The sequence below is a fragment of the Orcinus orca genome, chromosome 15 (genome assembly GCF_937001465.1).
Source record: "Orcinus orca chromosome 15, mOrcOrc1.1, whole genome shotgun sequence".
In the NCBI taxonomy this organism is placed as follows: Eukaryota; Metazoa; Chordata; class Mammalia; order Artiodactyla; family Delphinidae; genus Orcinus; species Orcinus orca.
In genome coordinates this window covers 55,186,767-55,208,510 of record NC_064573.1, presented here as the reverse complement: position 1 = coordinate 55,208,510, position 21,744 = coordinate 55,186,767, and the positions used below count along the sequence as shown (strand labels likewise).

The 21,744-nt window shown below is 43.4% G+C and overlaps 1 protein-coding gene across 20 annotated transcripts in view; it reads left to right on the top strand.

Moving 5' to 3' along the window:
- Nucleotides 1–7,811, top strand: part of DLGAP1 (DLG associated protein 1) — an 833,306-nt gene extending 825,495 nt beyond the window's left edge. For 14 of the 20 annotated variants that reach the window (XM_049698295.1, XM_033439361.2, XM_004275937.3 and 11 more), the window contains 2 exons: nt 1,699–1,851; nt 4,602–7,811. In XM_049698295.1, coding sequence (XP_049554252.1) covers nt 1,699–1,851; nt 4,602–4,811 — 363 coding nt within the window. In that variant the 3' untranslated portion in view covers nt 4,812–7,811. Of the gene's footprint in view, nt 1–1,698; nt 4,459–4,601 lie in introns of those variants that run through there. The other 6 variants (XM_049698296.1, XM_049698304.1, XM_049698305.1 and 3 more) reach the window with 1 other exon arrangement.
- Nucleotides 7,812–21,744: the final 13,933 nt, after the last annotated feature.

The window sequence follows — 21,744 nt, the reverse complement described above, 5'->3', positions numbered from 1 at the left end:
TCTTGTTAATTCAGATGTCATTAGAATAGAGTTTAACACTGACCCAAATACTTACAAATTTTAGAACTTACTTATTCCAATGATCTATGGGTAGTTTTAAAAGTGTAAGTTTATAAATATATTCTTTACTTGTATTTATTTTGAAGCCAGACCAATAATGCTAGTCCATGAAAGGGCTAAAACGTTCTTTCCAACTTATTAACTTCGATGGTCACCAACCTTGAGCTTCCTGAAATTCTGATGATATTTTCATAGGGCTGGTTTTAAAAGTACAAACTGGCCTCCAGTTATTATATGGCATGAGACTTCACAGTCTTTCCAATTGCCCAGATTCCCAGAGGTAACCAAAACGGACCCCTGCTAGAAACTTTTGGCAAGTGGGAGTCCCACCCATCTGCCCATGAATGCCTTTAGCTACTGTTGCAGGTAGTAACCAGCGATGAACACAACACCTTCAGTCTTTAGTTGTTTTTTCTGTCTCAGACCATATAAATGAGTAGTTCATACTTTCTAGTACTTGTCAGGGATACGTGAATGAGGGCAAAGAAAGTCAATCCACAAACCAAAGAATGTTTAATATTATCTAGCAAATGGGTCACTACAGGCATCTATGTGTGTGTATAGACAAGTGTTCTCACATTTGCCATGTTACGTTATGGTCAATTTAAAACTAATTCGCTTCCAAATGATTTTGTCCGAGTACTTATATGATAACATGACTTCCTACATTAGAGATATCTTAATTGTTAAACACACAGTAGTTTGAAAATCCAGTTCTTTTATTACTTATCATTGTTTGCCCTAGTATTTTCACTCAACATGAGTGTTAAAATGAACCTTACTTTAGATTCCTTATATGTTCTCTGAGTATGTTGGATGGCATGGAGTTGAATACTGACTCTAGTACCAATACACTGTATTTTTTTTTTTTTTTGCAAGAAGGTATTTTCCTTTAAATATAGCTTTAAATGCATCTTGTCATAGATCATACATTCTGGGATTTTTCAAATGTTTATAGACTCCCTGCCATAGCGTACTGAAGGATGTTATATTAACAAAAGAAGAATTTTACTTTGACGTTGAGAATCACTGACTCCAATGTGTATAAGATGAGTGTATAAACTTATCATTTGCAGTGGAATCTTTTTTTAAAAACCAAACTCAGAGAGAGTATAAACGTGGTTGCCAGGGGCTTGGGTGTGGGGGAAACAGGGAGAGGTCGGTAACATGGTACAGATTTTCAGCTATCAAACGAATAAGGTCTGAAGATCTAATTAGAACATGGTGACTATAGTTGATAGCAGTGTATTGTATAACTGGGCTTCGCCAAGAGAGTAGAACATAAATGCTCTCACACACACACAAAGAGAAATACATGAGGTGATGTGTTACTTAACTCGACGGGGGAGTCCTTTCACAATGTGTGTATGTATCACATCATCACGTTGTACACTCTAAATATTTTGCAATTTGGTCAATTATTCCTTAAGAAAGGTGAATATGTATATAAGACATATATAAAATATGAAATAAATAAAAGGGCCATCGATAGCCTCACTTTTCTCTCCTATCTGAAAACCAAAAGGAACTCATCCTCCTTGCGTTATTTGAAATATTTGAAAAGGCCGCCTTGGTCCTGTGCTTGTTGTCCTAGATCATCACCTCTAAAGCGTGAATGTTTTTCTTTCTCTCATACAGAATCCCAGCGCTCATCCAAGGCCCACCTCCCAGGATTTGGCGGGGTTCTGGGACATGCTGCAGTTGTCCATAGAAAATATTAGTATGAAATTTGATGAACTTCATCAGTTAAAGGCCAATAATTGGAAACAGATGGATCCTCTTGACAAGAAGGTAGAACAATGTCGATTTTGTATGGTTCATTTAAAAACCTGCACAAACACTGGACAGTCTAAATAGGCTTCTGCTTTCAGTCTTGCTGTTTACAATGTGAAATGGAGCTGATATCATATTAATTTCATTGTAATGACAATGTTTACATAGTAATCACTTGGGATATTATCTGTAATATGTTTCAGGCATATTTTTAAAGAAAAACCTGTCTGTGTGAATTGGAAAATGGGAATGTGGCTTTTTTTGTTAATTAAACTTTAAGTTAAACCATTTTAGTCACTGGAAGGAACTGCCTCCATTTTGCTTTTTAAACTAAAATAAATGACATCTTCAGTGCACGGTTACATACAGCAAGAGCTCAACGTCCTTACACCCCTAGCACGTGCTTCCGAGAAAATAGGAAGCCCTGCAAACTAACCGACTTTGATAATCATTTCATAAATATAGTAATAAAGAAACCACTGTTGTTCAAGTGCAAAAATATACACACCGTAAAGTTTCACAGTAATCATAAATGTTGGGATTTTTTAAGAGTTTTACTATTGGTTGATTTGCCCTGGGGAATATCGCTCACTGGGTTCCTCGTGCGAGAGCGTAGATGTAAAGACTCAAATGCTTTTACTTGAATTAATAAATGGCAATTTTCACATTTGATTACGGCGGGTCCACCAGGCTTGCCCAGGTATCCAACGTCCACCTCCCTAGGCTGGCCAGGCATGCATGACTTTTTTAACCCTTTGCTTTCCTATGGCCTGAGGTCAGATGTTCCCGAGAGATTCAACTTCTAAATATTAGGCACAGCTGTACTTGTGATGCCCTTTTCTGATCCCTGCACCTATCAGAGAGCAAGCCGCAGTCCAATCCATTCTGCTGCTGCCCATTATAATACCAGGGTTCTTGGGGTCCATGGGCTCCCGGGAGAAATCCAGTGCCACCAGCCGGTGCATCATCGAAGGGGCCACCGCTCTCATCACTGTCCCTCATCTCTAATTCTGTCACCATCCACCTGTGGGGTTTTGGTGCGAAGCATCAAAGTACCATGGATGTCTGTGTGGCCTCTCACTGGGGGAGCCAAACATTTGCACTCAATCTAGTTTTCTTTAATCTGGGTTTAAAACTGTCTGCTACGTAAGCTTTTAAATTGGTCTGACTTTAAGAAAACACTACAGATGTACACACATACTGGTAACTGAATTTCTAGAGCTGATCCATCTGATTTCTCACTCATGGATTTTTAAAAATTATAGTTAAAAAATAAAATGTGCAAGGAAAGGAAAATATGACTAAAAAGTTTCCAAAATATCGACTGAGTTACCCAACAATGAAGATTTTAAACGTCCAAAAGGAGTGAAGCTAAGAATTGATATAGGTAACCTATTGACACAGTAAATCATTAGTTAACTTGATTTCTAAACCTTCATGCACGTTGTCTGTCATCAGAGCTTTGCATCACCCCATGAACTGGAAGGGAAACAATGAACAAGACAATCAGGGTTGGTGGAATATGGTTTGCACTCTGTGCTCCCTTTTTTTATCCACACAAGACGCCACCTTAAACAGCCGGCGGGCAACTCCAGTGCAGTATGTTAACTAGGGCTTCACCCAGGCAAGTAAGGAGGAACACAGAGAATGCCCTTCGGAGAATCATGGAATCCCTAATTTAAGATACTTTTCACATTTAGTTTTATGAGAATTAGGGTATTTTATTGAAAAATGAAATCATCAGATTCACGTGGACCTTTGTGCAGCCTGAAAACTCACCGTCTTTTTCCCCAAAATCCTTTGTGGTTTAGATTCCCTTCTTTCCCACTGTACTTTTTTCCAGCCCAAGTGATGTATGGCTTTTGTTTTTGCAATGGCATTTAAACGTAGCCACCCGTTTTCTAGTTTGCTGCTGCTAGGGGGATGAACTCTTTCAGTCTTGTGTTCAGTTTTCATGGCACAGTGTCTGTCCCTGTGATGGAATTGCCCTCTGGGCCGCCACAGTCGCCCCGAGATCCCTAAGGCGTGACGGTCCAGCAGGATGTTTTAGGAGCTGACTCCACTTCCCCGGGAGGGTAAGGAACTGTCCAAGTCCTCCCTCCAGGGTGACCCTGCCCAGTACATTGCTGTGTGTTTGTGTGTGATGTGCAAACGGGTGTAACTCACTGTGGCATCAGCAAAGCTAAACGAACGCGGGCTTACAATCTTCTTCCTCGTCTGGTTGTTTAGGTTTGGGTGGGCCCGAGGAGAGGGCGGGGATGTTTTTAAACTCTGAACCGAGCTCGCACCCTCCGCCTCCCTCCTTAGGGGGATGCAGAGTTCTAAGAGGCGACCGCTGCCACCCTTTCCCATCTCTGGCACCCAGAACAGTCTGGAGCCTCCAGAGAAAAACCGCAGTAAACGTGCTGGGAGCCGCAGCCTTTCAGCAGGCGGGGGGGGGGGGGGGGGGGGGGCATTTTAAATACCCACATCCTTCCCTTGGAGAGACCTAGTTCTGCCATCCAGCTTTACCCTTGGCCTTAAACTTACCGGTATTTTTTTCCCCCTGCAGCTTTTGAATACGCAAGCCAGAATAATGAAGAAAAAATATATACATATCTATACATGTAAATATATATATATATACAGTGTGCAGATCAGAACTAACCTAACCACCCTTAGGCTTAAAAAAAAAAAAAAAAAAGTGTGCTAACTACTGACCTATCCCAGTTTTTCCCAAGCTTGTCCTGAGAAGCTGTGTAATGTCCTGAACCTTCTGCTTTGATCAGGAGCGAAGGGCCCCTCCTCCAGTGCCCAAGAAGCCGGCGAAGGGCCCCGCGCCGCTGATCCGGGAGCGCTCGCTGGAGAGCTCGCAGCGCCAGGAGGCCCGCAAGCGCCTGATGGCCGCCAAGCGCGCCGCGTCCGTCCGCCAGAACTCGGCCACCGAGAGCGCCGAGAGCATCGAGATCTACATCCCCGAGGCGCAGACCCGGCTCTGAGGCCCCCGGCCGCCGCGCCCCCGGCCGCCTCCTCCCCGGCGCCCGCCCTTCGCCTTCTTGGCCCGCCCACCCGTGTAGACGCGGCCCCTCTAGGTCACCCGCCATCCTCCGTTCTCTCGAGCTTGTCTGTCCTTAGATTCCAGCAATATCGAACCATAGGGTATCTCAGAAATCCAGGATCCCGGGGTGGGGGGGTCCCCAGGGGGGTGGTCCCCTCGGGACCTCGCGGACTTCCACCCGAAAGAAACTAGGAAACTAGGGCTCCGATCCCCCTGATTTCCCCGACACGCTTCCTATTTGGGCAAGCAGATGGAACACTTGATTTCCAACCTCAGAAATCACACACCCTGTCACCGGAGTCGGGAAGTGACACACCGAGAGGGGACGCAGAGGGGCTGGGGGGCGGGGGACCAGGATGCGGAGTGGGGGAAAGAGAAGCAAACCCTGCGGGTGCCGGGGGTACCTGCGTCGCTCACAGCTGCAAAACTGCCTCACTCTTGTGTCATCAGTCACTGCTTCAGATGTCTCAATCAGCAGAAGATTGTCAATCCGATCTTTCAGGGATATCCATCTATTCTGAAAGGCAATAAAATGAAGATAGGCAAGGCAAGACAAAGGAAGCACTGCTAGTTTAAAAGACTACATAAGGGATTTTTTCTTTTGTCCTATTCTTAAGAAAAGTTACACCTGAAGTGTTTTATCAGCTTTTCTTGTACTATGTATATTATATTGTTGTGATGGTGGTGGTGGGGTCTTTAGGGGAAAGTGTTGGTTCTATTAATTTGTTAGTGTCCATCCTGGGGGCCTACCTAATTACACAGAGCTAAGTACATCTCTGCTTACGGAGTGCTGTACATGGCAGCCGGGCTGCTTTCTGCGAAAAGTTGGGATTTTCCTAGCATCCCCTTGGAATGCTACACATCCGTCTCTTTTAACCCAGTAGTTCATACGGCAGACGTCTGTCTTCATCAGTCTTTTCTCACTGCTCCACAGTCCCAACACACCCCCGAATAAGGATTTTGTCCTGTGTCAAACCGGTAAAATAAGCTTTCTGTCCCAGTAGACATGCTGCCTCGTTCCAAAGAGCGGCCACTTGTCTTGAGGTCCCAGGTAGAGAGAGAAGAAATTTGAACTGCGAGGTTCAGAGGCCACATGGAGGGGGACAGTGTCATGATTCCTAAACACTGAAAGAAACCCAGGCTTTTGGCAGAGAATGTTGATTTCCGTTTTTAGTCCTGATGGATGGCCAGTATGACTTTTGCATCCAGCTCAAGTTATCTTTAAATGCCCTTACTCGTAGCAGTTTAAGCACTTAGAATGAGGTGATCTTAAATGATCACTGGCGTTTTATCCAGCTCCCTAAAGCGTTAGAAATTACCATTGAAAAATGAAAGACTTTTAAAAACATACATCAAATACTCTTGCACCAGAGATGTTTTTTTTAAAAAAAAAAAACAACAACACTCTCATAGCCAGGTGCTAATTTAATTTTATTTAAGCAATTAAGAGAGGTGATGGGTTCTGGCAACAACTATTTTCACGGACATATTCTAAAACCACTAGAGAATTCGCTACCTCTCAGAGCCATTGATGCTTTGAGCTATGTTTATAAACAGGGCACAAATGTTTACTGCTGTGGTTTACAAGACAAGGGCTACTAACATTTAAAAACCAACCAACCAACTTTTAACTAGGGTGAACAAAGCACCTTTGAGTGCTTTATAAAATTGGAGCAGACAGAGAATTTGAGCTTCAAGTATTGCTGGTTTTAAAAAGAATACACCTTTTCTTTACTCTGTAGCAGCCAAGGAAGGTCACACAAAGTTTGCATCAAGTAAGGCCAACTGCCACCTTGGGTAGCCTATGGTCTCATTCAACCCTGACAGTGACTCGGAACTCAGATTAACGTGAAGGAAGCCACACCCATTTGAAGACCAGATGTCCCCATCCACAGCTCTGCACCGTGAGGTAGAGATAAGATTTGGATTAAGAAATAGATTTCTAATACGATTCAAGATCATCCTACAATATTTTCTTTGCAAACTGGTTTAGCCCAGGATATTTTAAAGAGAGACAAGAGATGGCCTATTTATCTTGTCTATGTGAATGGTATTTGTATATTCATAAGCTATTTTTGGTAAGAATTTTAAATCTTTTAGCCGAAGGCCTCCAGGCACCATGACCTTTGCCTTCCTTGAAAACACCAATTGTACAAACACTTTATAGAAGGCTAATTATTGATGTTAAGACGTGATCCCACATAAAGCTGCCCGTTAATCACTTGCCCCCTTAAGCTGACATCCATGACCATAACCTTTGTTACATTGTTCTTCTGATGTAATTTGTAGAAATGTTTTTTAGTTCATATTGGAAAATGTATGTACCCTGAAAAATTACTTATTTTGTTTAACTTTGGTATAAAGGTGTTTGGGCATTTTCTTGGGGAGGGGGGATTACAAAAGAAGTTTGTCTCCCACATCAAAAAACGTTAAAAGAAATTAAGTATTTATTATATTTTTTGCAGATGTTTCCATACAACTCACATAACCTTTTTGTAAAGAGAGATGAAGAAATGGATTAAAGATTTTTAATATTTGAAATGGTAAATAGAACTAATTTATTTGTACTATATTTCTGTTATTTATAGATGTTTCCTTAATGTTTTACTGTGCATTACCACTTTAATTTAAGCCTTATCCTTGTGAATTTACCATTTCTTTTTTAAAACCTGTCTAGATGCATATTTTAAATAACTGGAATGTAAATCACTAGCATATCTGAATTCCCAAATGTAATTTTTAAAAATTATTTTGGTTTGGAAAAAAAAAAGATTCATTTGAAAGCCTTCAGATGGAGGGGTGGGGAACATTTTTATGGCTTTATGAATTGGAATTTCATAGGCTTATCTACCTAGACTGTGTGTGGACAAAAAAAAATTGTAAATAGATGAATGTTTCCCATAATGTATAAAGAAATTAATAAAATACTTAATGCACTGCTTTCAGGTCTGTGTGTTTTCACTACAGAGTCCTACTTCTTCTAAAATATAAGTAATTGCCTTTGGGGGGGTGAATAATTAAGCAGTTAAGAAGCATATCATTGTGACTTTCATTGTAACAACACATGTACTAGTCCAGGTGAGCTGGTGGGTAGACCTTGCACCCTATGGAAGGGCTTTAAGTACCCAAAACTAAAAGTCCTTTTACTGTGATGATTACACGCATCTGAAAGTTTCAGGTCAGGAGCTGTATGTTTTATGAAAGATGTTATTAGCTTCTCAAACATGTTCAAATCTGTATAGATTTTTACCCACGTGGATTTCTTTCAAAACATTTCATCAGTTTTGTTTCCTACACAGTTCTCTGGGGTAGGGAAAATCAGAATAATGCATTGTGGTCTTCATTTCATCCCCACAGTACTGAAAAACTGCTCCCTGAGGTTCGGTCACTCGCCCAGCATGACACAATTATTAAGTGACAGATTTGAGTCCAAAATCCAAGCCTGCGTTCAGCTTTGTCTTCAGTGAGGTCTTTATCATTCTTCTCACATTTAGAATTGGTGATTGCCACTGTCAGTTTCCCCTGGTTTTCATCTAGGTCATATCTGTAAGCCTTACTTTATACACAAAAATACAGACTCACCAAAAACAACACAAAAGTCAATTAGAACACTTTATACAGTGGACATACACTGATCTGAAAATGCCACAACCCTGAGACCTGTGTCCACAATACTTCCTCCCACCAAGTTCTTGGGCAAAGCCATACATCTCTATGCAACAAACTTGGAAACTGTTAAGCAGATAAGCCACTTTGTCCGCTTTTTATACATAAGCAAGACCTGTGCCAGTCACCAAAATAACACAATGTACTTCTGAAAGTGCTTCCAAAGAACAATGATCAAGTGGCCGGACGCGGGCGAGGTTGCAAAGATCTCATTACTTTGGCTCATGCACTGACCGTTCACGTAGTGTGAACTGTGATTATACTTCTTGACTTTTAGCAAATTAATTCTTATATTTTATCGGGGCTCCTTAAACATTTCAGCCAATCCTAAAACAAAATGAGTTAGTTTTTGCACACAGAAATTTGAATTTCAGAGAAGCAATTTCCCATGTTACTGGGTCCACTCCCGCCCCACCCACAGCAAAATGTAATTTCATTTTTTATAGATATTGAACAAAATGGTTTGAATTTCTTTTTGTATCTTTGAAATCCACACCCTTGAAAATATAAACTGATTTTGGTTTAAATAAATGACATATGGAAAATCCTACTGTCTGAATGTGTTCATTCTCGTATGCCACTGTTACCAAAGGGTACCGAAATCCACCTGGGGTTTGTTCAATAGGCTGTTTAACTTTCAGCTACTAAACTAAGATCAGATTAACTCCTTTTGCAAACAGAAACTAGTGGCCCAGGCTGAAAACTCTCTCTGGTTCTAACGCATTTACTAAGTTTACAGAATAGGTCTTAAATTCCTCTGCAAGTCACTCATTTCCCCTGAAGCAGAGAGAGGAAATAGTGTGCTCTTCCCTGTCTGGGCTTCCTGCTGGCCCAGAGAGGCAACATCAGAAAACCACAGGGGGGCTTCCATGGTGGCGCAGTGGTTGAGAGTCCGCCTGACGATGCAGGGGACACAGGTTCGTGCCCCGGTCCGGGAAGATCCCACATGCCACGGGGTGGCTGGGCCCGTGAGCCATGGCCGCTGAGCCTGCGCGTCCGGAGCCTGTGCTCCGTAACAGGAGAGGCCACAACAGTAAGAGGCCCGCGTACGGCAAAAAAAACAAAAAACAAAAAAAACCCACCAAAAGTCAAAGTCTGCCATGTAGCTGATTAAACTGTTGCTGTTCATCAAATGTTTTCACTAGAACAGATGAAAAAAATGCCATTCTTCTGCTTCACACTTCTAGTCTGCCTTCAGGGAGAAGTAGATACTAATGTCCTCTTTCCAGATTACTGGATAGGTAAATCAGTATCACGAGGGAGCTTCTATAGAGACATCAATAAAGAGATTCTTCCATAGAAGAACTCTCCTTGGACTTCCCTGGTGGCACAGTGGTTAAGAATCCACCTGCCAATGCAGGGGACACAGGTTCGATCCCTGGTCCAGGAAGATCCCACATGCCGCGGAGCAACTAAGCCCGTGCACCACAACTACTGAGCCTGAGTGCCACAACTACTGAAGCCTGCGTGCCTAGAGCCCGTGCTCTGCAACAAGAGAAACCACGGCAATGAGAAGCCATGCACCGCAACAAAGAGTAGCCCCCGCTCGCTGCAACTAGAGAAAGCCTGCCTGCAGCAATGAAGACCCAAAGCAGCCAAAGGAAGAAAAGAAAAACTCTCTTTTTCACTTTGGAAAGGAGGAAGGGGGAAGCAAATAGAGTCTTAGTTTTCTCTTGTGATATAAAGAGGGAAAATGCATTCTTTCTATTGAGTCTAGTATGAGGAGGTTACAAACAATTACAGGTTTTGTAGTCTTAAATCCTGGTGCTTTCACTACGTCTGAAGACCAATGCTCTGCAAACAGAAAACATTCCTGCATAGCTAGCCTTCTGAGAGCTACACCCATAATGATCAGTTGATGAGTCCTTCCTTCTTCCTAGGACATTCAAGTCCAATGCTTACTAGCAATTTCTATTATGAAACAATGAAGAGAAACATCTAGGGAGTTAGATAATACTGTGGATGTCCCCATAAAGTACATTGGAAGAAACATCTCTGAAGATTAAAATATTCTATTCACTGAAAAAAAAGGGGGGGGGGACATTTTAGAGGGGTTTTAGTCTTAGGGAATAACCTCTTGCTGTAGAAAATGTTTACTTCTATAAGTGACACTTTTTAAAACACCAGCTTCGTCACTTCATTTCCTTTCTAGAATAAGACCTAATGGACTTTGCAACCTCAGCCAATACAATGTCTGTTTGCAATTCCCAAGTGTGAGAAGAGGCAGATCTTAAACAAAGGTGAGAAGGAGTTTAAATAATTTACTCTTAGAGTCCTTTGGAGGGAAGAGAGCCTCGCTGCCTTCACTGCCTTTGCCGGTGGGAGTTGACAGTTCTCTTCTCTGCAGCCTGGCCCCTGGCAGGAGCAGGACCTGGTACTCAGGGTGAGCCTGGTACTTCCAACGTTGAACTTGACAAACTTGAAAGAGCAACTCAAGGGCTCCTGACTTGTTTCTTACATTAGTCAAGCAAGGTAATGAGTCTGGAATGTCTGAAAGGGAATTCTTTCCAAGGAGTTTGTGTCTGTTGTCATCTTGAGTCGATGCCCCAAAGATCCCTTGACTAGCAGGTTGTTCAAAATGAAATCATAAAGAAAGCAAGCAGTCTTACAGAGAGAGTGAAAAATTGATCAGTAGTTTGGAAAATTGGAACATTGGAGAGAGGCTGGCACAGGACAATGGGGATTTCCAAACTGACTGAGCATGTCTGTTAAGCACTTTGGAAATAGTGGTGAAGTGAGGAATAGTTATTCAGATACTTCTGAGTAATTCTGGACACAAGGAAAGAAAAACACCCTACTAATGGGGACCTAAGCCACCTGTCAGTGGCTGAATTCTTCATGTATTTGCTCTCAAGTTCACTTCATTTAAAGACAGATTCTGAGGAGGCCAAAGACCAGCTGTTCTTCTAGCAAAGGCAACACATTACAGTTAGGTTAAATATTCAACTGAGAGAACCTGAGTTAAATATTAAGGTAATGCTTACCTACAGAAATACAAGGTCTTGACCACACTGGGAAAGTTGGTGTACCGTCCCCAGAGACAGTCATTCTGACGGAACTGTGTCACCTGAATGATTCTCGTGAAAGAGGCCGGGTCCTCCACCACTCCTAGTATTGAAATGTGTTCATTAGATAATAGACACAGAGAAGACCGGTCTCTCCACCCCTTCTACACCGTGGGATCCCTGTTGGCTTCATCATGCCGTAAAGATTTCCCAGCAGGATTCCTGTCAGGGACTCCAGATTCACAGGCAGAGAGGATCCAGCTGGGAGAAAACAGAGGCAGAGGGAAAAGTGCCCACACACTCCAGCGGAAACACCCACGTGTCACCTTGATTGTAACATTCTGACATGGGGTTGGTCAGAAAGCATTGCCGTAAGCTTATAAGACATTTACAGATACTCTCAGCATTTCTCTTAGAAACTGGACTGACCCTCTCACTAGCCTCATGCTGCCCTGAGTAGACCTGTCTGCCCAGCAGGGACAGGGCCGTTGGGTAAGTGGGGAAAAGCTTGGGTTATGGAGCCAGATTGCCTGGGTTTGAATCCTTTGCTCTACCATATACTAGCTGTGTCTTCTCGGGCAAGGTACTTAGCCTCTCCATGCCTCAGTTTCCCCATCTGTACAATTACGATGAAAATAGTACTTGTTTCACAGGGTTGGTTTAAGGATTAAATGAATTAATATATGTAAAGTTCTTAATACAGTGCCTTGCACGTGGTAAGCATTGGATAAATGTCCACGAGCACCGTCATTATTACACATTTACATTTACTAAGAAAATACTGTTTGATATGCATTCTGTAACTTAATCCTCACAGCAGCCCCATGAGATAGTCACTACGAGTGAATTAGGGAGCACCTCAAGGTCACAGGTAAGTGACAGAGCTGGCGTTTGAATCCATCTAACTCTAGATGTTTTGTATGTGCGAGATTTTTGTGCAAGACAAAGCAATGCATCTTTTTCTTTTCTTTTTTTTTCTGGTGAAAAATGTACCCATATGAAAATTTCAAACAGAATAAGAGTGTATGTAATGAAAATAAGCCTCCTTTCACTCCAGTTCTTTCCTGCAATATTCAACATCTTTGAACACTTTATTGTATACCCTCCCCCAATTTTTCTATACACATTCAAGTATATATTTTTCCTTTTTCCACAGACTGGAAGCATACTACACACATTCCTCTACTGTTTGCTTTTTCATTTAGTAATGAATGCTCCATTTCAGACCACTCTGACCCACCCATTCTCTTTAATGGCTCCGTAGCCTTCCAGTTTATGAATGAACCATAAAACATTGTTAGTCCCCCTATTGATGGACTGTTAGACTGTTTCTACCACTTGCTATGACAAACAAAATCTGCAGTGAAAAGCGTTTTACAATGTATCTTCAGTACACCTGGGAGTGTATCTAAGGGTTATAGTCCTAGACAAATGGACGGGCGCTTTTGTTTTTAAAGGTTGCCAATTGGCTTTCCAAAAGGGCTGCCTTGATTTTCATTTCACCAAGCAGGTATGAGTTTTAGCACCTACCCTTGCAAACAAGGAAACAAAGCATTCAAAAAGTAAATTCAGAGGCATGCTTAAAACAGCAACCACAAATGCAGGCACCTTCCAGTTGACTTTCAACAAGGAAGGAAAAAAGTCGCTAGAAATGTGGAGGCAGATTTAATGTAACATCAGCCCCAAGGTGTGAACTCCTCCAGGAACTGGGTTTATTTGCACAGCCTTTACTTAGATGACAGCCTAAGATCCCAACGAGTTCCTGCAGCAGAGTCTAGGCTAACCCTGGGACTCAATCCAGGACAGGAGCAGAGCAGAAACACTCTGATGGTCAGTAGGTTTATACCGGGACACCAGCGCCTATGCATGGTAGTTCTGTTTTTTAATTATTAGTTTTTTAAAAAGTAAAACTCCAGAGACTTCCCTGGTGGTGCAGTGGTTAAGAATCTGCCTTCCAGTGCAGGGGACGGGGGGGTTCAGTCCCTGGTCAGGGAGCTAGATCCCACATGCATGCCGCAACTAAGGAGCCAGAGAGCCACAACTAAGACCCGGAGCAACCAAAAAAAAGTAAAACTCGACATCTAAAAAGGCTTTAAGATGATTTACAGAATTAAATCATAAAACACTGAACAGTTTTAAAATAAAAAGAAATAAGAAAAAGAAAATTGCTAGATAAGTAAATTCACCAAGCTCCCAGGGTCCTGAGTTGTGAATCCTAAGTTTCTTTCTAAGCTTCCTGATAGTCAGGGCAAAGCAGTCACCATTTTTTTTACAGTCTGTTTTCATTCAGTTTGGAGATACCAAAAGTTTAAAAATCCCCCTTCTATGCTCAAAGAGCTACAAAACTGATTTTGCAAACCTAATGTGTGAACGCAACCGCCTCGCAAATCACAGCGCTGACCATGTAGAACGAAGTATGATGACTGTGTCTTTAAAACCATGCCCCTTTTATTTAAGTGGTTTGAGTGATTTTTTGGTTCTTGGCAAACAAATGGCCCCAGAATAAGACAGAGTTAACTGACATCCTTGTTGAGACCGACATCCTTTGAGTTCAGTCCAAGAATGTGTCCTTCCTTCTAGGAAGTAAGCAATATTTCAGTGGGTCTTTTTTTCTCCCCCCCCACCCTTTTCTTTTCAAGCAGACCTCCTGACAAATAAGAGGTCCTCCTTTTCCTGTTCAGACAGGCCTACATCAGAGCGTGTGACTGTTGAGACCTATTTGTCTTTGAGCAGGAAATCTTCGTTTCCCAAACACATCCCTTTGTCACGCTAAAGGCTGCAACCATTTCAGCCCAGCAGTCTCAGCGGGAAGACACTGCTGTCCCCTGGGGCTGTCACCACCCAACACTGGTGTCTGTGCTGTGACCCGGAGGGCAGTTTCAGCTGCACTTGGGCAAACAGTCCTGTGCCTTTTAACACACGTCAGGACAGTAGATTCTTCCTCCGTGTGGGGATGCGCATAGAGGATTTCACACAGCAGTTAGGGTCCAAAGGTCTGGTTAATAGTTCAGCTCCAGACCTGAAAAGATGGCTTTGAAGTTGAATTTATTTAGCCCTCCCCCCACCACCCACAAGCGGGTTCTGACTCAGTAGGTCTGCTCTGAGAGCCAATTTGCGTTTCTAACAAATTCACCAGGGGCGTCTACTGCCAGAGTCCACAGGCACTTCCCGCAGCAGCTTTCAACCGGGGAAGAAATCTACACAGCAAATCAATTACATCAGGATGCGGGAGGCAGGAAGGGCCAAAGGCATCTGTGTTTGGGTGCAGCCAAGGTTGAGAACCTCCACTGTAGAGGCATCTTAAGCAAAAGGAATGGGTTGATCAAAGGCATGGAGGAGAGACGGAGCAGTGACGTAGGGGTCAATCGCCAAAGTACACAGGTATAGCTAGAATGACAGGTGCTTCACGGGGGAGTACTTTAACTCATACACCAAGGCAAGGACAAATAAGAATTCGTGTGCTATGCACACACACAAATTCTATCGTTACCTAAATCATGACTAGGAATCTTATGACCTGCTTGCTAGTGGGGCACAATTTCTCCATTTGTATCTAAGGGGACTTAGTCTGGGGCATAAGTGAGCATGTCTGATGAGCGTGAGGCTTCCCATTGAGGTTAAACATCTCTGTCAGTCTGGCTCTCATTCTGAGAATTAGAACCCAGAAAGTTCAACATCATACAGAGTATTTATATGAAGTGACTAGCTTGCATCAGTTTATTTCCCAAAATATACTTTGCAGTAAAAGGTGAATCAATTACTACACACCCGAGAGTTTTCCACAGCCACCTAGCACAGACAATCACATATTGTAAGGAATCACTTAAGATGACAGTTTTCTCATCTATCACAATTTTAGTTCATTGAGACAATTATAACAAAAATACCATAAACTGGGTGGCTTAAGCAACATTTATTTCTCACAGTTCTGGATGCTGGCAAGTTGAAGATCAAGGCACCGGTAGATTTGGTATCTGGTGAGGGTCTGCTCCCTAGTTCATAGATGGTTAAGGGAGCTCTCTGGGGTCTCTTTTATAAGGGCACTGATCCTATTCACGAGGGCCCCACCCTTATGATCTAATCACCCCCCCCACCGCAAAGACTCCACCTCCAAATACATTGGCAATTAGGCGTCAGCGTAAGAATTGGTGGTCAACACAAATATTCAGTCTATAGCAGCCGCTTTCCTGCTCTTCAGTAACTCCAGAATCTCGAGAATATTGGTCATGTGTACTCAATTATTTATATAGTAATCAGTACTATTCTCCCGCAGGGGCTTAAAGCCTGAGAGTTCATATTCCTACACAACAAGAAGACAGTGCCAGTTTGTGTCACAAAAATATCCTCAAGCTTTGGTCTGTGATCAGACTCCTTACGTTAATCAACCTTCACTACAATGAACTTCCTGTACAGTCATATTTTAGACTCTCTCTGGATATTTTATATAAGAGATTTGAACTATAAGGATGAAACCACAGATACTGAACTTTCCAGGACAATTTAGATGTTAGAGATTTTGTATTTAGATGTTGATATCGATGGATATACAAATCAGAAAAAAAAAAAAGTCCTTTGTCAGACTAAGTGCCTCATACTTGGTTCCAAAGCATACTGTTCTCTTCATCAAATTCCGGCTCCCCGCTTCTCCCTCACCCAGAAATCTATGCAGATTTTTCTACAGACGATAATTTGCAAATCTAACTGACTTCCAGAGTCATCCTCCCTACTTTTAAAAGAGCTTTCAAGCCTGTTGGTCATGCAGACATATATATATATATATAAAAATATCAGCAATTGTGTGGGCTTTCCATGGCCCTGGAAACTCAATTATTTTGAGTTATCCTTTCTGTTTTCCCTCCTCCCCATTCCAACCCCTACCTGGGGAAGTCCCAAGTAACTGCCCCCAGGATTTCTACTAATTCTCAGGTAAGAGCTTAACGTCTGTGGTCTTTTTAGGTCTTTGGGTTCCTGCTACATGATGCTTATATTCTGTATCATGTTGAATTGGCCTCAGACTCAGTCCCTTTCCTATACACACACACACACACACACACACACACACACACACACACACAAATCTCACAGCATGATATGATTCTTAGGGTCTGGCAGGGGACTTCCCTGGTGGTCCAGTGGGTAAGACTCCACGCTCCCAATGCAGGGGACCCGGGTTCGATCCTTGGCTGGGGAACTAGATCCCGCATGCATGCCGCAACAAAGAGTCCGCGTGCCACAACTAAGACCCGGTGCAGCCAAAATAAATTAATTTAATTTAGTTGATTAATTAAAATAAAAAAGGCCCGGCAGGATTCTGAGTGCATCCTTCAGCCATCCCTCCTCCATGGAGCACCTGGGACCAGCGTCACTGCACTGACTTTCCATAGCTCCCCGTCTTGCTCACCTCTCTCCCTCCCTCAGGCAGAATAATGAAGTATCTCTCCCTGGCCACAAATGGGACAATTTGAGCATCAATAAGAAAATAACTGCAATAGATTAAAATGCATCAAATATGTAAAATCCAGGAGTTCATCATGATACTCGACACTTCAAGCTCTCAGCCCAGCACTCACAGAGTCTTTGCAGTGACGGAAGTGTCCGTGTCTGACTGGAGCATCCTTCCTGCAGATTTCCTCCTGGGAGATTACCTCCCAGGTATCCTCCTAAGTGGGCCCTTTCCTATCACCCTATTTAAAATCGCACACTCCCACATCCACCCGACCCGCAGACACCTCTCTCTCTTCCCTCCTTGTTTTTCTCCACCTCTTCTACAATAGACAATCAACAAAATACATAAATAAAAGGTCCTCTTCCCTTCTCCCAACTAGAAAGTAAACCTGAGGAGGGTAGGGATTTTTCTCTTCTGGTCTGTTTTAATCATTTTGATATTTCCAGCACCAGAACAATGCCTGGTGTATAACAGGCACTCAATCAATATTAGTCGAATGGATGAATGACAGTTGAAGTTATTTCTCACCTCTTCTGTTAATAATCCCTCACTATTCTCATTTCTTCTATAAAAAGTTGTTGCAGTTGTTTGTGTTTTCCTGTTAGGTTAAATATAGAGGAATTAAAGTCAAAAGGGCCTGGGGCAACTCAGGATGGAGTGAGCATATTTACTGCAGGAGGCAAGTAAGGTAAAACCACTAATTTAGAGTAAAAGATGCTGATGAAAATGTAAGCCTGTCCCCTGATACTCTCGGAAATATCGGGCAGGTGCAGGGGTGGATGCTAAACTCCCCCCATAGGATGAGACGGGAGCTATAGTGCTTTGGGAAAGATTTTTTTTTTTTTTTAAGATGACTGCACACAGGAAGCAGAAATATTTGGAGTTTGAGGTTACACAAAAAGGGGGACACATCCCAGTAACTCAGAGCTGGCACACTGAGAATTCACAGGATGAGAGAAATATCCCAAAGCAAAACGCAAACCTGTCCATGAAGCCAAAATGTTACTAAGTGCTCTGTGGAGCAATCCGCCTGAAATCCGCCTCCATCCACACATGGAAACACTGAGGTGCAGAATCTCAGGTGTCTTGGGCAAGTTCACAGCCAAGCCCATGACACGTGGCTGAACTGGATTTCAACTATAGCTTTGTACCCATCGACTGTGTGCCTAGAGGTCCGCCAGGATTGACTCATATACTGTGGGTGTATAACCCTAACTTTCCTGTCGAGTTCATGCCTAAATGTCAGTACGATTGAAGCAGCAGGCGGAGCAGAATCCAATACCGCTGAAGAGCTGTCTTGTCTGGGAGATCATTCAGCCCAGAACTCGAATCCCAGCTCCGTCAGGTCCCAGCTCCACGCCTTGGATGAGCTCATCCAGCCTCAGTTTTCTTGTCTGTCAAAGACATAGGACGATACCTATTTTACCTACTTCACTGACTATTGTGAGGATTCCGTGGGATGACGTTTCACAGGAAACCTTCAGCAGAGTCCTGGCACATGGTTAGCGCCCAATAATTGGTATCGTAACATTTTTGCAATAGCAGAAGTTTTGAATTTTTCTTTCTTGCACAAAGGCTTGAAATTGGTTTAGTTACAACATCTTTGATTAACTATTAAATCTAACAGCTTTTAAACCAGTTGGACAGGTTACTTCGTGTTGTTCATTTTTTCCGCATTAGTCATGAAGACCGGATGCCAGATGCTCATTTTACCCTCCAACATTCCTCAATGTATAATCTCAAACCTGAAGCCAAATTGAAAGACTTTGACAGTGGTCACCCCCACATATACCCACTGCCCAGCTCCTACCGTTAACATCTTCCTGGACTGGTGGTATCACCCATCTATCCATTACTCATCCCTCTCCCAGCTGGCCATCTCTATGTTTTTTAATGCATTTCAAAGTAAGTTTCAGACATTTACATCTGAACACTTCAGCACCGCTGTCTCTAATTAGAGTTTAATGTTTGTTTACATTTTTTAATCCCTGAATTTTGACATAAAAGGTACATTGGAGATCATTCAGTGTTATTCCCTTCATTCCACAGATGTGGAAACTGAGCCAGTATGTGTGTTTTCTGGAAATGGCATTGGCTTTGAGAGTGATGACCTCCAGCAACTTTCAGAGCCATGTTTTAGGATTTTCTCCATTTTATTTTTCAGATAGTTTTTTTTTTTTCCAAGACTTTGTTTTTGCAGAGCATGTTGTACAACAAAATTGACGCACCAGCTGCCTTAGCAGAGGCCTGTGGTCACCTCCGAGCCAGGGGTAGTGTCACCTTTCCCTAAATCACACGGTTCCCCTAATGGAACAAAAAAAGGTTACCACTGCGGAGCTTCCCTCGCAGGGCACCTGGGCCTGTGGAGTGACGGGGTTAAGCTATGCTGAGAGCAAGGCGGGGGCAGCTGGGTTTTCCCAGGCAGGGCTCTCCAGCCTTGAGCTGCCACATACACTGTACAAGTGGGACCGCTTTCCGCGTCTGTGGTGGTGAGAAAGGATTGGGAAGTAGGGCCCTACCAAGCCATCTGACTGTTCTCACTCCACGAAAGCAACGTATTAACAGACTCAGGCAACCTTCTCCTGACGGTACCACTTTTGTGAACTATTCTTCTATCTTAAATGTCCCTTTCTAGAAAAGGTTGTGGAAAAACTAGTTTAGACGCCACCTAGTCTAAAGGGGGGGGTCTGAATATAGGGTAAAGTACATGCCAGGTTTGATGGCAGGGATAGCTTGAGCGTTCCTCACCAACCTTCTGGGGAGAGGGGCGGTGTCGGGTTAGGATGAATCCAGTTTGGTTTTTGTTTTTATTTTCTTTTTTGGGGGGTGTGAGGGTGTGGTGGGGACCATGCTGCCTGGCTTGAAGGATCTTAGTTCCCCAACCAGGGGTCAAACCCGGCCCCAGCAGTGCCAGGGAATTGCCAGGACTGATCCAGTTAGGTTGATGGTAGACGACAGTTGAGTGCTAGCGGCCCCCCCCCCCAAGAACACGGGTTCCTATTTGGGGTCTGACAGAGGAGCCCCTGGTCTCAGCCTGGCTTCTGTCACGGCCCTTTGGCTTCCAAGGGCTGGAGGCCAAATTCAGGGTTGGAGGAAGGACATACCCTTCACGAAAGCCACAGGTGGTCCCATGTGGCTCCAACTCTTAGGATTACACGATGTTGGCCCCGTTGGCCGTTTCTCCCGTGCTGGCCTGCAGCTTAAGTTGTGTGAACACTTTAATGTACGCTTACAGTGACAATAGGGACAGAAAGGGCAACCCAATGTTCCTTTCCCTTCTGTCTCTTCACCCAGACCTTTAGCCACACCGATGGGGCCTGGCTGGTCCTCACTTTCCCTACATTTCGGAGGCCCTCGGCATGGAACCTGGATCAGTGACTAGCAAGAAGCCTGGGGTGGGAAATACTGAAGCGGAGCCAGGGCCGTTCAGGGGCGCATAACCTGAAGTCCCCCAGGGCTCCAGGCTCAGAAGGGTCCTGTGCTTGGTTTAATGCTCTGCTGTAACCATTTACAATTCCTAATCATCGTACCTGACAATCTGTGTTTTGTAAGTGAAGACCAATGGGACGGTGGTGGGTGGGTGTGCACGAGCGGAGGGGATAGACATCGTGTGTGTGTGTGTGTGTGTGTGTGTGTGTGTGTGTGTGTGTGTGTCTGTGTCTGCAGCTATTCCCGGCTGCTCCATCCTCACATCGCGGTCCACACGCCCATGAGCACAGGACTCCAATGGACCCATGATGCCTGGGGGATCGGCGAGCCTCAAAGTGGGTGCCAGGTAAGGTGCTAAACCTACACCCGAATCATCAGAGGAGCTGATGGTGCCAAGCTGCCATCCTTTCCATTCGAACCAGAAAGAAAGCAGTGACATTCTAAGAAACATGAACAAACAAGGAGCTCCATCATATTCTTTCCTGCTCTCATTACTTCCCTGTATTAGCCAACTACTTACACCCACGAGGATGACAGAAAAGGAAAAAGGGAAAGAAAGGGCGGCCCATGGTTCCTCCTCCCTCCAGCCCCTCTGTACTCTGTGAGCTGAGAGAATGTTGGTAGGATGTGAGCATATTAAGTGAAAAAACAAGTAAACAAGAATTTACTTTTATGTATTCTTTCCAGTTCTAGTAAGAACAAAACGTACATGTAGGAACAAGCTACGAAATAGAAAGTGTGTCATTTGGGTGATTTTGTATGTGTTACGTGCTGTTATATTTAAAACTGGCATTGTACAATATAAAGATGGATGGTAAAAATTCATGCTATTAATTTAAAAGGGTAGTTTTTCTTTCCTGAAAATAAATAATAGAAAACACCATGACAAGTTGACAGAAATGAGAAAGCTTTCCATTTTAGTACCTTTAATGGTACTTTTTTCCTGTTTTTTGAAGTGGTCCCACATGTGTATTTTGCACCAGGCCCTGCAAATTACAGAGTCAGCCCTGAATTTGAATCATGGAGCCTAGACACCTGTATTTGAAAGCCTCCTGCTGAGACATTCTGAAGCAGCCGGAATCTCGAAGTTGGGTGCTGTTTCAAAAGCTTCCCAGGGCTCTCTTCCCACCACCCATCCTGCCCCTCTCCCCTTTGGCCAGTAGAGTCCTGAACACAAAGGTTCTCCAAGCACAAAAATTCTCAGCCTTGCATAGCTCTGGCTCCCTCGAATTTCACTTAAACTATTCTTCAGATGTCCTCAGTGTTAAGCATACAGTCGCCCAGCTACTCTGAAAAGACTGCTCAGTTTTAAACGCACCACATCTTGA